Raw genomic sequence first — 14,933 nt, 5'->3', positions numbered from 1 at the left:
CGCAACGCAGCAGTTCTCCTCGATGGTCAAGTGCCAGTGACAGGCCCAAGCACCCGAGCACGATCGGCGTGAAAATTTGAGAGACTACAAGACCGTAGAATGTGGGCGATGGACGGATTTGGCGCCTTGCCTTGACTGCGGATGCTTGGTTCCCGAGCCTGGGTCACGTGGAACCGGCTTCCCTAGCAGATGTCGCCTGGAAGACTGTACTCTATCATTCGCAGATGTAACAGCAAGACTAAATGTCAGCGAGACGATCGATAGCTACAAGTGCTCGTGATTTCTAGGTAAGACAAGCAAGGACAAGTGGGCAAGCCAGCCGCACGTACCACCACACATATGGCCTGCGAATATCATGGACTCCAACACTACCATCAGGTCAAGGACTGATCACGATTGGCAAACGAGTGTCGACGATCTGAAGGCTTGCAAATCTGTACGACAGCTACGGAACAGCTCTCTACTTCGATGTGTCCAACACGTATCGGCCCGCGATTTCTCCCTAAAGAAAGTGTCAGCAAAGATCAATCGTTGTCCAGGATGTGGGGTCATGCTCTCGCCACTGACTTTCGCCATTTTGTCGTAAACTGGCCATTGAATTAGCTGTTGTTCGATAAAGAGAGAGCCAGTGGACGATGCACTTACCCATTTGCAACTCAGACAGACCGACAACCTTGAACGGAGCCTTGATCAGGCCGCGACGGTAGAACTCGAGGGCCTCTGAAGTATCCTTGCGGTTGCCGACGTAGGATCCGCGGATGACGATCATCTTGATGACAGACTCGAAGACTGGTGCTCGCAGGTAGGCGCCGGCTGGGAGACCGATGCAGATGACAGTGCCACGAGGGCGAACGTACTGATGACCGGTTAGCGGACGGCAATCGTTAGTGCAGCTCAAGAAGTTCTCACCTCAGCAGCTTGCTGGAATGGCTTCTCGTTCACAGCCACAAGGATGACTGCGTGTGGTCCAAGACCATCCTCAGTCGCGGCTTGCACATCCTTGACGACGTTGCTGCTAGTGGCAAAGTCCACAAAAGCTGAAGCACCGAGCTGCTCCAAGGACATCTTCTTCTTCTCTTCTCCACTGTCGACGGCGATGACACGAAGACCCATAGCCTTGGCGTACTGCTGGGCAAGAGAACCTAGCCCACCACCGGCACCGACAATGGCGACTGTCTGGCCTGGACGTGCCCCCGACTCCTTGAGACCCTTGTAGACGGTAATACCGGCTAAAGCAGTGTCAGCTGGGTGTTAGCTCATATGAATTTTTGCAGTGCATACCACACAAGACAGGTGCAATGGCGTCGAGTGGGATGCTCTTATCGATCCTGGCAACGTGTGCACCCTTTGCAATGCAGTACTGCTGGAATGACCCATCAACGGTGTATCCGGAGAGGAGTGCCTTGGGGCAAAGAGGCTCGTCGGCCTGCTGGCAAAAGTCACAAGCCAAGCAGGAGCCGTTAATCCACTTCACACCGGCATGGTCGCCACTGGAAAACGTTAGCTGTGGATCTGCCAACTTTGGCAAGGCTCACCGACATCTCAATATCCTGGACGAGGTCGCCCTTGGCAACAACGACACCGGCACCCTCGTGACCACCAACGAGGGGAAGCTTGGTTGGCAATGGCCAGTCGCCGTTGACCGCATGCAAATCAGTGTGGCAGACACCGGAGTACTTGATGTTGACCAGAACCTCATCTGGACCTGGCTTCGCCACTGGGATCTCCTTGTACTCGACTGGTCCGCCAGTCTTCTCGATGACCTGCGCCCATTGCTTCTCCGGGATGTTTGGTGCCATATTGATGTCTTGTTCGGATGAATTGAAAGAATGCGAGTTTTCGGATATTGTACAAGCTGGTGTATATGCTGTAGGCGAACAAATTGGATGAAGATTCCACCTACTCCTTAGCACAGGATAGCCAGTTTCTTATGGCCATGCTGCTCGGAGAGGCGTCGACACACGCGACCCCACACCTCCTGCTACAATCCGTACGAAAGGAGGGGCAACATGGACCGGTCCAAAGGTCCACGATCATGGTGCCTGGCAGTGCCGCAGCATTGGCGTAAGCCTCAGACGGCTCGATGGAGATCTCAAGTGGCCTATGACAGCTCTTGCATGCCAGTCAAAGCCCAACATAGACACCAGCATTGTCACAAAAACATAGCCAAGCTTCCCACACGTCAACCAGCAGCAGACCCGGCTTCCGTAGCGCCCCGTCTCGCATGGAAGTGCGTGTGTTGGAGCTGCGTCGAGGATGACTACTGGAGTCTCGGTCGATTGGAAGGGTTCCTTCTATGCAGGCCAATGCTAGCGTGGTCGAAGCTATACCCCGGAAAGTCTAAATGACGAAGGTTTGGGGAAGTCGTTGTGCGGGGCGAGCTAAGCTATTTTCCGGTCCGCGCTCGCGACAGCTCGATGTTCGAAAGAGCTGTGTCAGCTGTTTCGTTGAGTGCATGGTGGTTGCAAGCCGCATCTTGTTAGCCTGGCCGGACCCGATAGCCAGAAGATGATATTCTGGCCTCACATCAGGAATCCCCCAGTCTAGCGATCCTGCCTACCGTTAGAGTTGCGGAAACATTGTGTGACCCTCTCATGCATCCTCCTCCTGGCCGATGGCTAAACGTACGGCCTTCCAGCGCTTTTCCGGGTCCCTTCTCGACTTAATCCACATCAAACAAGCCGCGAGCTGTGAGCCAAGCTGTGGCTTCTCCACCGCACGGCAACAGGCGGCCGAAGACGTCCAGCCTGGAGGATTTCTCGAGGTACAGCTTGTAAGGACTAGATCTCAGCAAGTCGTTCGTACGGCCCTGCGGATGCGACCCTATGTCGATGTCCGTCTCGGTCCTGCATGATGAGCTCGAAGTCTGTCTCGGCCAGGAGGCGCCACATTTGATGCATTCTAGCAAGCTTCCACGAGGCGTGTCCAGCTGGAGATCTGGCTCGTATCTGGATCATATCTGGAGGCGTTGGCGCTACGTCGGATTCCTATCAGCTGCTTCGGAGAGCGCGGGCGGACGTCCAGATGGTTTAACGTTGTGAAGATGGCAGGATTGACTCGTAGCGATGTTTGCTCGTGACGAGGCTTGGCAGGTACACAAAGGGTCGCAAGTGCTGAGGAAGTAGTAGTAGTGTGCTCTGCGCAAGCACGATTTTGCTGGACCATTGTTGAATGTCTTGCAGTCAATTAGGTCAAGATGCGGTATCGGATGGCTTGGGGCGATCATGAGTACCAGTGTGCACACATCATGCTGGCGAGTACGGCTTCTCGTGAAGAGCAAGAACGGAACTCGACTGGCTGAAAGACCGGGCTTGCGAGTCCCGGTTTTGGCTTCAGGACCTCATGGCTTCGGCTGGTAGACACGACTACCATTCGACGTTTGTCGGATGCTATCGACAAGACAAGCAGTGGAGCTCAACAGGCACCTGTCCCTGTCATGCGTAGCCATTGGCGTCCAGTGGTTTCCGGGCAAGTCAAGGACTGCTGATTCCGTCCTGCCAGAAGAGCAAGCCACAGACTCCGAGAAGAGGATATGCTATGATCCAGCACCTACGCACGTAAGACATCCTGTAAAATATGTCATCCAGAACATGGCCACCTCACCACCCGGAAATCCAAATTGGTATGCCAGAGAATCATGCCAAGCAATAGGATAAGAGCATGGAATCGTCAAGGACACAGCATCGTAGTCTTATTTATCACACCATGTACGCCCGACGTCACATATCGGGTGTGTGTAGGTAGTGTAGTAGTATTTGAGTATACCTCACACGCCATTAAGGTCAACGCCACCTTGCCTGACAAATTCACCTCCATGCTCTTGGACCCGCTTGCTTTATTACCGCGTTACCCAGAATGGCAGGTAGACGCCTGTGCACGTGATTTGCCATCAGAGAAAGCGATGACGTCTGAGCATGATGAGCTTGTACGGAATGATAGCATGGTGTAAATCTCAGATATGTTTGTAACAGTTTAGATAAGTCTTTCTATAAAAGCTATACGAATTGGGGGTATCTCGCAACGATCAAACGGCACGCCCAGTAAATAATCAGCATTCATGCCCATCTTAATGCGACACAAGTTGCACAACTCCCACCATCACCGTAATAACCACATCAAACATCCGGATCGTCCACTCCCTCCTCCTCCTTCACAACCCTAACACCTAACCCCGTATCCTCCAAAATCTCCGTCTGCACATTCCGCAAATGACACAAAATAATACCCACAGCCAAAGCATTCCAAACGTCATAGTCCTTATCCGACATATCGAAATTCGCCACGACCTTGACTTCTTCATGCCCCGCGGCGGCGCCGTCTTCAGTCGTATCGGGTCTGTATGCCACGAGCACGAGAAGCAGATGTGAAGCGATGAAGCCGTAGATTTGCGGGATGGGGTAGGAGAGTTTTGTCGTGTCTGTGCTGGGAGAGGTCTCGATGGAGCGTTCGGCGCGGAGGGCGTTGTGGTATCGTGTATGCAGCCGCGACATTTTGCGGTGGATGTTCGAGATTAAAATCTCGGTCGACGTATCTGCTGGGCTGGCTTCGAAGGATAGGAGAGGGATAGCCGATTGGGGGTCGAGGTTGGCGTCTTGATTCGTCCATTTGCGGTAGGCTTGAATGCTTTTCACGGCTTCTTGGGCTGGGGAGCGGACGCTGCCTTCTAGCAGACCATCCCGTAATCGACCGCCGATCTCGAAGAGTTTGGCTAGTGCTTTGGCGCCGCGGTTGTGTTGGTTATGGACACTGCTGATGAATGCCTTGTTGTTCTTCGAGAATAAAGCGTCGGGTAGATATCGAAAGTCCATCTTCCAGTGTTGTGGTAATAAGGGTTCGAAGCCTCGACCGGCGAGTTTTTGGACTAGAACGATGTGGTCGTCATCCCAGCCTGCGGCTTGCAACTTCTCGGTGGTAGCATCTCTGCTAAAGAGCTCGTTTGGAAGTGTGGTCATTCTGCGGTGGAATAGAGAGGTGCGGTTGTACTCTTCCGGGGTGGCTACTACTGGCATGTCGGCCTCGGGGTCGTCCTCGTCGTTGTAGAGACTTTTTCTTCGGGCTGGAGGTGGCGAACTCTTAACGCAGCTGACTTGGATGCTGGATATGTCTGCTGAAATGTCGTCCATGTCTTCGTCTTCAGCAACATCGTCGCTAATTTGCTCTTCTCCAACGTCTGACTCCTCGTCGACCTCAAATCCGGCTCCAGGTCCATCGTAACGCTCGTCTTCGATATCAATGTCTTCGGCCTCAAATTCTTGGTCGATCATGTCACTGTCTCCAGCGTTCTCATACTCAGGCGTGTAGTCCATCGAGTCATCCATCTTTACAATCTTGTTCCTATGTCCTATCATGCTGCGTTAGTGATTCTTCGTGGTATGAAGAGTGTCGATGGAGAACCTACCATCACTTGAGCTAAACAAGACCTTCCTCTTCCTGCTCGCACCTGCTTCAGCTGGGTCCATTCTCCAGCTATCGACACGCGAGACAGGACTCATTGATCGACTAGTTCGCACGATATCATGGTAAGACCCTCGCCGCACCTGAGATGGCTTTCTCAACTGCCGCGCGATTTGTGGCGTGTTGATTGTCGCTTTGGGCTTGCTGGGCGAGACATACGCCCAGAGACTGTCGCTGAGCGTTTTGAAGAGCGCCATGATGGCTTACGACGATGCTGTGTAGTCAGGCAGAATACAAGCGAGGAAATGAGGCAGCAACATGCATTGTGAAGTGAGGTCGGACCGCAGTAAGTAGTAGGACAAAGGCATCACGCGCTCATCGACGCAGGGGCATGGATGAATGCGACAAAGGGTGCACATCTACAAATTCATGACTTGAACACACACAAGTTACAACAAAGAACAGTGACGCAAGTAGCATGGTGCAGGTAATGGATGATCGCAGTGTCTTGCTTAACACAGAAGACACGTGATAACGCTCGGGCGCATGTCTCGATGTTTCGAATTAAGCCTGCGACACGGACCCGGCTCAACGCTTTGGCGCGTCGCCTAGGAGATTTGATTGGTGCGTAGTACGAAAGTGGCTGCATTAGTTCACGGCAGATCTACGAGGGAATGTGCGACAGAAGTGTGCATATCGCTTCCGGCAGTGGCATGATGAATTTCTATATATCTGCTTCCTCTGCTTTCTCTGCTTGCATCTGTACTGTTTAAAAGTGCTCTTCATGATGCGTATGAAAAGCAATGAGATATCAGAGTTCGGTTGCCATAGCAAGGTGAGGGGTCTGTTTACAGGCGCGTTTTGGGTATAGCTCAGACGCGTGAAGACTCACTCTCTCGCGCCCTTCCTCTTCCTTTCTCTCACATACATCAGCTTCTGTTTCAAATCAGACCACTGTATAGTAGCTAAAGCACACCACAATCGAGCACTGTATAGCAGCTAAAGCATACCAAATCATATCAAGAACACAAAACAACAGCAACACATCAACCATGGACTATTCTGACATGGACATCGACGGCGACGCGTATAAGGCATATGTCGCAGGCGCTAATGCACCTCTGCCGAAGCCACAGCCGGGGCCACGCTCGCGCATGGCCACACCCGTGATCAAGCCGGTTGTCTTGCCCGGCGGCCGGATCTTGGATCCCCGCGTGTTGGCGCTTCTCAAGCCAAATGTCATTTCACCTTCCCGCCCAATGTCATTGCGCCTCACTGTACGGAAGGTCTACTCACCACTATTCCGCCCATCACATGTGGTCGAGAAAGAAGAATCCCCCAAGATGCCCAGCTCCCTTCGCAAGCGCTCATATGCCGAATATGACGATGAGGACAACACCCCCGCCTCAATGCCAGAAGAGATTAGCATTGACAACGCTCGCAGCATTCCTGGCATGGCCTTTGACATCTACACGCGCGCCCACAACATCTTCACAGCCATGTATAAATGGTTCACCATCTTCCGCGGCGACCCTCAGTCGTACAGCATCACGGTCGATGCCGTCGAGACATCACCGGGCAGTAGTAAGCGACGCGCCGTACAGGCCGGAGCCGGTGTTAACATCACCGAGTTCATCAACACGCACGAGGTTCCTGGTAATTACCCAGCACTCTCATCCGCCAAACCAAGCATGATCATCACCCCACCATCATCGCGCCCTACCAGCTCTGATGGAAAGGAGCCTGCTTGCGAGCAGAAGCCGTCGCAACAGAAGCAGACGAGTACACCACCACCCCAAGAGCAACAGCAGCCTCAGGCTAGCACGTCACCGACACAAGTGTCCACCGGCCCAGCTCAGGCCACGAAGAATGATGCCGAGCCGGCTCCATTCCGCGAGAAAAAGCCACTGCTCGCGCGCATGTTCCCAGATGATCCGTACTATGCGGACGATGGTCAGCAGCGAGCCCGAAGGCTCACCAAGCTCATCAAAGAGCGCAAGCAGGCTGAGGCCGAGCGTGCTGCTCAAGAGGCCAAAGAGAGCCCAGCGCCATACGTGACTTCAAGGCAGCGCAACCTGATGAAGAAGCAGAAGGCGGCGGAGAGGAAGGATGGAGACATTGACCGTCTTATTGGGAAGGCCAAGGATGTTGCCATCACATCGCCAGATGCGGGTAGCTTTCTGGAGATGAGGAGGATTGCACGCGCGAAGAGGGATGCCGAGCTGAAGGAGAAGGCTGCTCGTGAGGAGGCAGAGCGGAAGCAGAAGGCTGCTCGTGAGAAGGCAGAGCAGAAGGAGAAGGCTGCTCGTGAAGAGGCAGAGCTGGAAGCCGAGTGGGCACTTAAGATGGTCGAACTCGAGCAAAACGCCGCCCACACTGTAGCTGCAATGAACGAGAAATGGGACCAGCACCAAGCTGAGGAGAAAGCCAAGGCCGCCATCATCAAGCCGCTGACTGAGGAATGGGCTGCTTGCCTGGAGACCGAGATGAAGTTCAAGAGCATGGAGCACGTGATCACCCAGAGCCCAGACGGCGCCGACCTCACGCGTAAGGACTTCGGCACCTTGCTGGCGGAGGTCAAGTCGGACAGCACCGACGCTTGGCTAAATGACGAGATCGTCAACGCGTGGCTTTCCCTGATAGTAACACGGAAGCACGAGAAGACCGGCTACGTCAAGAGCGCCAAGGCCGTGCCCAACTTCGTCGCCTACAACAGCGCCTGGCTTACAACTGTCAAGGCCAAAGGCATGGAGGGTATCGCCGGCTGGTCGCGCCGCAAGGGCATCAAGGGAGAGAAGCTGCTGAAGGCAGAGAAGATCTTCTTCCCGATCAACACCGGAGCGCATTGGATGATGCTCGTCATCTCGCCCCAGGACAAGAAGCTTGATTTCTTGGACAGCTTGGACACGGGACTATCATCCAATCGCACCACTTTCATGCACAAAGCTCGAGCATGGTTAGCCATGGAGCTAGGCAAGGCCTACAAGGCCGAGGAATGGAAGGAGACAGGAGCCGTCTCGTCTCAGCAAACGAATGGGAACGATTGTGGTGCTTTTGCTTGCTTCAATGCGCTGGCGTCCGCTTCGGGGAAGGAGTATAGTGAGGTTTTGGCCAAGGATATGCAGAATGGTCGTCGGGTTATGGGGGCGGCTTTGATTGGGTTTAAGGGCGCTTTTGACGTTTGATGAGAGACGGGATGACATGATTGGGACGACGTTACGACTATGATACCCACATTGGCTGGCTTGGCGTTTTGTTTTTCTGGGATTTGGGATTCGGGTCTGGTTCTTGGGCTGTGGCAGCTTCTGGTGAGTTTGCTGGCTACCAGGCGCGGATTTCGCCTGGTGAACTTTTTTGACCGTTGCGTTGGTTTTGTTTGGTTGTTTTTGGCGGGACGAGTTGGCGAAGTCAGAATGGGGCGGTCTGTTTGTACTAGTTAGCGGCGAGCCATCCCTGGTGGAGGTCCCCGGACGAGTCCGAAGTACCTTGCAGGCCGGCACGTCAGTGGTTGAGACAAACCTCCGGCGAACTCGCCCTCCCCTTTTTGGGGATGGGTTTGAGACAATGGAGGGGCGAACTCTCACGGTGTCTGGTCTGTATTGGTATTAGGAGGAGGACGGGGCTTTCATTGGGGATGGTGAGCTTTTGGTAGTGTGAATGTGCTGTTCTCACATATCTTTCGGATCGTTTTCAATTTGTAGTGTTGGTCTGTGTGTGAGTGGATAGATGTCACGTGTTTCGGGGACGCTGTCGACCAGACGAGATCTCGATATAGCCTTTAACAACAGTTTCCCGGCTAGAGCAGATCGTTCTTGAGGTATTGAGGCGGCCTATAAGTGTATGAAAACATGCCATAGCTCGGGGATACAGAGTCAGAACGACCGCTCTTTATGCTATCCCGTCATGCTTTCCCAAGCCGACAAACCTGATTTTGAGGTGTCAAGTTGCCCAATAGCTGTATGTAAACACCTCGTATTCTGGGGATACCAAGATCAGATTGTGTCTTACCTTCCTATCTAATGATGCTTTCCCACGCAGACAAAATTTCTCTTGAGGTATCAGGTCGGCCAATCGCTGTACATAAACATTTCATATCTCGGGAATGCAAAGACCAGATGACATCTTACCTTTCCAACCCATAATGCTTTCCCACGCAAATGAAGTGGTTCTTGAGGTATCAAGGCGACCGATAGTGGTACAACAGCATTTCACGTGTCGGGGATGTAGAGAGGAGAGAGTTCTCTTATCCCCTCATCTGGTTATAGGTTCCTATATAGCTATGATTGCTTTTGAGCTATCCGGTCGGCCGATGGTGGTATGAATCTGGCTTATGTTTCTGGGATGCGGAAGTCAGAAGATGCCTGATTGTATCGACTGATTATGGTTTCCCGTACAGATGTGATCGCTTTTGAGCTATTAGGCCGGCCTACCGTAGTATAATCCTGCCTGATTTTCCTGAGATGCTAAGCTGGACAACATCTGGATGTGTTGTCTGATGATGGGATCCCAGACCGAAGGGGTTGTTTTGGGGCTCTTGCGCAAGACTGTGGCTATACAAAATTGGCCTCTGCCTTGGGAATAGCTGTATCGTAAAGACTTCACTTCCCATACGGATGGAATTGAATCTGATGTATCAGGGCGGTCAATGGCTGTACAAAGCTGTTGTACGCCATTGGGAATATTTTCCGATGGAGATGTAACTTCCCGTTCAATTGAAAATGACTCTGATAGACCATGGCGGTCCATGGCTGTAAAAAGCTGCCATGCGCCATTGGGATGCTCCGGCTTGACGAGATGCTACTGCGTGTATTGTTACTCTCCCAGATATACCTCAGAGCTTTTGAGATACTATGTCGGCCTATGGTAGTGCGGATGTGGCTGCTGTCCCTGAGATACTTCCAGAAAGGCAATCCGAGGATCAGACTCGAGGTCAGTCTCTCGAAGAGATCCGCATGCTCTCGGCTTCTTGCAGCGGCCTACTCTAGCGAACAAGATGATTTTGCCATGGAGACGCTGTCATGCTGCTTGCTGCCTCGCACAATTGATCGATGGATCCTCGTCCACACCACTTCGCTCCAGTGTTGTGCACTAACAATTAAGCACATGGCACACTATACCAATGCTGCAGGTCTTGGTCCGAAAAGTCAGACTGCAGCCATAGGTGATATTACCCAGAGGTCCTTTGTTAGCTCACGATGTCTGCAAGGCATTATGTTGTTGTCGCATAAGGAATGGCGGTTCCATGGGCTCAGGGCGCTCCATATCGGAAGTTAGCAGGTAGCACAGAAGAGCTCTCACGCATATCGGGTGGTTCGTAGGCACAGTGTCGGGTCGTGGCCGTGAACGCTATCTAGTGAGGAAACACCTCCCAGTCAAACCCTTGTGGGCGAAGGCTAGCAAGAGCAGCTTCTCACGCTGCTTAGATCCGATATGGCTGCCCTGTTACATAGCCATAGGCTGCTGCTTGGTGACGCACGACTCATGCAACGAATGCTTCTTTGCGAGAAGGCGAGCCAAGAAATCGTTGATGCAATGGCTCCGTCCTAAAGAGACCGTAAGCCTCTAGCTTAAAGGGCGCCTGTCTGCCTCTTTGGGATTTGACCGCAAAAGTTGCACATGCACGGACCGTAATGAATATGTCTTCACGTCATTCTGCTCTAGGATCGCCTTTAATGTTGTACTTCCGATCCGTCGGCGGGAGATACGGCTAACGGTGCAATCATCATGGTATAAAGTAGGCTGGTAAGATCGTCAGAGGCATAGTGGCCAAAGCTAAGTACATTCTGACTCCGTCACCTGCATCTTTTCCCACACCTCCTACCCGTGCCACCATCCCCCAACGTGATGGCAGGTAGCGACGCAGAGAACCGCTCTGGAGACGAGGAGCCGGAGAAGCATAAGGAAGAGTCTGAAGATGCGCGAGGGTCTGGCGGCGATGAGAACCAGGACGAAGAGCAACAAGGAGGACCGCCAGCTCCCGTGGGCTTCTGGCATCCCAAGCTAAACCATGTACGCAAGGAAGCGATGACAAAATGGACCATTACAACTGCATTCCTCATGGCATTCATATTGGCCGTGCTGTCGATCTACTGGGGCGCCCTCTACCATGTCGAGAAGAACATCTCGTCTCTTGTGATATATGTGGTGGACATGGACGGACAGACAGCGCCTTACAACACCAACGGACATGAGCCAATCGTAGGACCGCTCATCACAAATCTTGCGCGAACAATGGTCGCCAGCGAAACACCTACATTGGGATGGGGCGTTGTATCAGGGGCAGACTTCGGCTATGATCCTATGCAGGTGCGACAGGCGGTGTACAACTGGGACGCTTGGGCGTCGATCGTGATCAACCCGAACGCAACAGCGATGCTGTATTCAGCGCTGGAAAATGGCAACACTTCGTACGACCCTATGGGCGCTTGCCAATTGACCTACATTGACTCTCGAGACGACACGAACTGGTACGACTTCATGTCCCCCATCATCAGCGCATTCATGACCGAAGCAACGACGAAAGTTGGACAAGAGTGGACGTCCATGGTTATGCAAAATGCGACGACAGATGCCGCTCTAGTCCGCAACGCTGCTAGGGTACCGCAAGCGCTCAGCCCGGCCATTGGATTCAGCCAGTACAACCTGCGACCCTTCTATCCGTACCAGATTATCCCGTCTGTCAGTATCGGTCTGATCTACCTGATCATCGTTTCCTTCTTCTCGTTTGCGTTCTACCTGCCTATTCACTTCAAGGTATGAGCGTTCACGCTTTTGTCGCATCACAACATTGTGCTAATCGAATGCAGTATCTTAAGCCAGAAGGTCATCCGCCACTCAAGTTCTACCAGCTTGTAATCTGGCGTTGGTGTGCGACGATCTCAGCCTACTTCATGCTTTCGCTAGCATATTCCTTCGTTTCGCTCGCCTTTCAGATCAACTTCTCTGGAGGGAATCCAGTTACTTCTGAGACGCAGGTGACCTGGACAGTGGATGGGTATACGAACCCTGATGGCTGGGGTAATGCCACTTTTCCGGTAAGCGACTTGTACTCTCGATCAGGAAGATTTTCTTGCTAATAGAGATGCCACAGGTCTACTGGATGCTCAACTTCTTCGGCATGATAGCGCTCGGCCTCGCTTGCGAGAACGTAGCGATGATCGTAGGGCAACCGTGGACGGGGCTGTGGCTCATCTTCTGGGTCATCACGAATGTCAGCACGGCATTCTACGACATCGACATAGAGCCTCACTTCTACTACTGGGGTTATGCATGGCCTTTGCATTATGTGGTCGAGGGAAGCAGGCAGATCCTGTTCGGTCTTCACAACAGGCTGGGACTTGACTTTGGCGTTTTGATTGCTTGGGGTGCTGTCAATAGTGTCTTGTTTCCGTTCTGCTGTTATTTCATGAGGTGGAAGAGCAAGCATCACGTCCATGAATATTACAAGTAGACTGTTTAGACCTGATTATCGATAGACTTAGAAAGCAAGGTCAACATCAGATGCGCGTCGGCTTCACTAGTACTCGAGTGACGAGATTTTGAAGGTGTACGAGGTTATCAGGAAGGTGATAGCAACGCAACGCTACTTCTGGTAATATCCAAATCAATACTCGTGTTGAGCGAAGTGCATCTGGCTGTTGCCAATATCGAAAGCCGCCACCACATTCTTGAGGAAAACCTCGCCCAAAATATAAGCGCCATCAAAGCTCGGCTGGATGCCAGAGAAGCAGCCACCAGTCTCGGGATCTATGGTAGCGTCAGACATGCCATGCATAACCAGAGTAAAGTGGAACAGCACATACCTTCTCCAGCCTCACCAGTCATCAGAAGCTCATCAGAAGAGATCCATAAGTCGGTCCCATCAATGGTGATTGCGAATGACGGCGGCACAGCATTGCAAAGGTTCTCATACGATGCCGTCTCCGGGATCCATTTGGATGGCGGATCATAAAGTGCATTCACTTTGCTTGCTATCAGTGGAGGAAGATAGACAAGGGTAGTGCCCGAATCCACAATCACAGAATAATTCGTCCTTCGATTCATAAGTCCTCGGTCGCCAAAGGCTTTGAAGCCGTCTGGGATGATGGAGTAGAAGCTGAAGTTCGTGGAGGCCCCAGCACGGTTGGCAAGGTCGGAGATGTGTAGGTCGGTAGATGTGTAGGTCAGATTGTGGCAGCTTGGAGGAAGACCGCCAAGTGCGAGTTGGCCTCCACTATTGTTGCTGCCGCGCTGGATGGCGAGACTGAAGATAGGGTCGATGAGATCTCGAGTGATGGCGTTGAAGATCCATGGGTTGTATGGGATGGTCGAGTTCGGATCATCAATCGCAGACTCATTGCCAGGGTATGCGCTCGTCAAAGCCGGGTACGCGAACCCTATCAGCCCACTTGTAACATTGTCTCCATTCCAGAGAGCAGAGTCGACCAACGCCACCTGCTGGTATGGAACACTCAAACCACCTATGCTTACGTCTTCGTAACCCCAGACACCGCTTAACTCTTCCCCGTCGCCATATATGATGTAGAAGTTCTCGTTGTCAATGGTCCCGTCTTCGAAGGTATCCGGCGCCAACAGACCAAATGTGCAGGCGGCTGGTTGAAGTACCTTGTCGAGGTACTCTACGCATTGGACATCCTGCTGGGCTAACCACAGATCGCTCGAGCCAGTGTCGAAAATAGTGGTAAAGGTTTGTCCGCCGAAATCGATGTCTATGGCGTAAGCCCCACCCTGGTTGGCCTGGGTAAGGCTGACATTAGTCATCGTGGCCCGCATTGCATTATGAAGGGCTATGTGGAATGTTAGCGTGCGCTTGAGCTTCGTGCGAGTGCCTTCACACAGACCTGCTGAACTCTTGGCTGTAACGCTCGTCTTCCTCAAAGGAAGGATATGTTTGGCCAATTGAAGCAACTTCGCACTTGTTCTGTGTGCGGCGTGTCTTCCAGTGTGTACTGCACCGCGCTTCATGTTTACAGACCCGACGCGTAATGTTGGCACGGCCAGCGCACTGTACACTAGCAATATTGCTGCCCAGAAGCTTGGATATGCCATTTTTGCCATTTGGTGGCTGGAATGAAGATAGTGTGTGGTGTGCAAGTGTACTGGTAGTCCGGTCAGCACGTGTAAATGAAGAAGAGCTCATGTGAAAGGCGTCCCGGCCAAATCCACATCGTATGGCAGACCACCAAAGGACCATACTAGGCAAGTTGTATACACAAGACCTCAAGTGTCGTAACAGCATTCCACCGCCTCAGGATAGCCGACGGTTCCCAGCGCACCGGGACCGTCACAAGCGCAGATTGTTCTGACCGAGACTTCTACGTCCATCATACGTGAGATGTGTACGCGGTCGAAATTCACTCTCAGCAGGTTTGCTATGTCATTGTAATGGTGAGTGTTCGACGGCACAACTGTGCACAGCAGTGCGGATAGCGTCTTCCCGGCGGCTTGCAGCATTGCTGCCGTTGCACACGTAATACGAGGCTGTATGATCTTCATCTCAGAGTCCAGACTTCATGTAAGAGGCAGACTGGATGGTAAGA

General features: G+C 52.5%; 5 protein-coding genes across 5 annotated transcripts; 2 read left to right on the top strand and 3 right to left on the bottom strand.

Annotated features, from left to right (window-relative positions):
• Positions 1-460: 460 nt before the first annotated feature.
• Positions 461-1,799, bottom strand: ADH1 (alcohol dehydrogenase; the record flags this gene model as incomplete). Its single annotated transcript, XM_064834396.1, has 6 exons — positions 461-502; positions 568-587; positions 646-856; positions 910-1,229; positions 1,282-1,426; positions 1,536-1,799. The coding sequence occupies 6 exons, from the start codon at positions 1,797-1,799 to the stop codon at positions 461-463; spliced, it is 1,002 nt and encodes a 333-aa protein (XP_064698260.1).
• Positions 1,800-4,115: 2,316 nt separating this feature from the next.
• Positions 4,116-5,651, bottom strand: LTS14_001686 (uncharacterized protein; the record flags this gene model as incomplete). The annotated part of the gene is made up of 2 exons (XM_064834395.1): positions 4,116-5,341; positions 5,399-5,651. The coding sequence occupies 2 exons, from the start codon at positions 5,649-5,651 to the stop codon at positions 4,116-4,118; spliced, it is 1,479 nt and encodes a 492-aa protein (XP_064698259.1).
• Positions 5,652-6,446: 795 nt separating this feature from the next.
• On the top strand, positions 6,447-8,579 carry LTS14_001685 (uncharacterized protein; the record flags this gene model as incomplete). Its single annotated transcript, XM_064834394.1, has 1 exon — positions 6,447-8,579. The coding sequence occupies one exon, from the start codon at positions 6,447-6,449 to the stop codon at positions 8,577-8,579; it is 2,133 nt and encodes a 710-aa protein (XP_064698258.1).
• A 2,659-nt stretch (positions 8,580-11,238) lies between these two features.
• LTS14_001684 (uncharacterized protein) lies at positions 11,239-12,844 on the top strand (the record flags this gene model as incomplete). The annotated part of the gene is made up of 3 exons (XM_064834393.1): positions 11,239-12,147; positions 12,201-12,428; positions 12,485-12,844. The coding sequence occupies 3 exons, from the start codon at positions 11,239-11,241 to the stop codon at positions 12,842-12,844; spliced, it is 1,497 nt and encodes a 498-aa protein (XP_064698257.1).
• Positions 12,845-12,997: 153 nt separating this feature from the next.
• On the bottom strand, positions 12,998-14,358 carry LTS14_001683 (uncharacterized protein; the record flags this gene model as incomplete). Its single annotated transcript, XM_064834392.1, has 3 exons — positions 12,998-13,140; positions 13,197-14,180; positions 14,235-14,358. The coding sequence occupies 3 exons, from the start codon at positions 14,356-14,358 to the stop codon at positions 12,998-13,000; spliced, it is 1,251 nt and encodes a 416-aa protein (XP_064698256.1).
• Positions 14,359-14,933: the final 575 nt, after the last annotated feature.

This window comes from Recurvomyces mirabilis, assembly GCF_035927965.1.
Source record: "Recurvomyces mirabilis strain CCFEE 5264 chromosome Unknown scaffold_3, whole genome shotgun sequence".
Classification (NCBI taxonomy): Eukaryota; Fungi; Ascomycota; class Dothideomycetes; order Mycosphaerellales; family Teratosphaeriaceae; genus Recurvomyces; species Recurvomyces mirabilis.
Note: the sequence above shows the minus strand (reverse complement) of the source record. Positions and strands in the feature narration are given on the sequence as shown.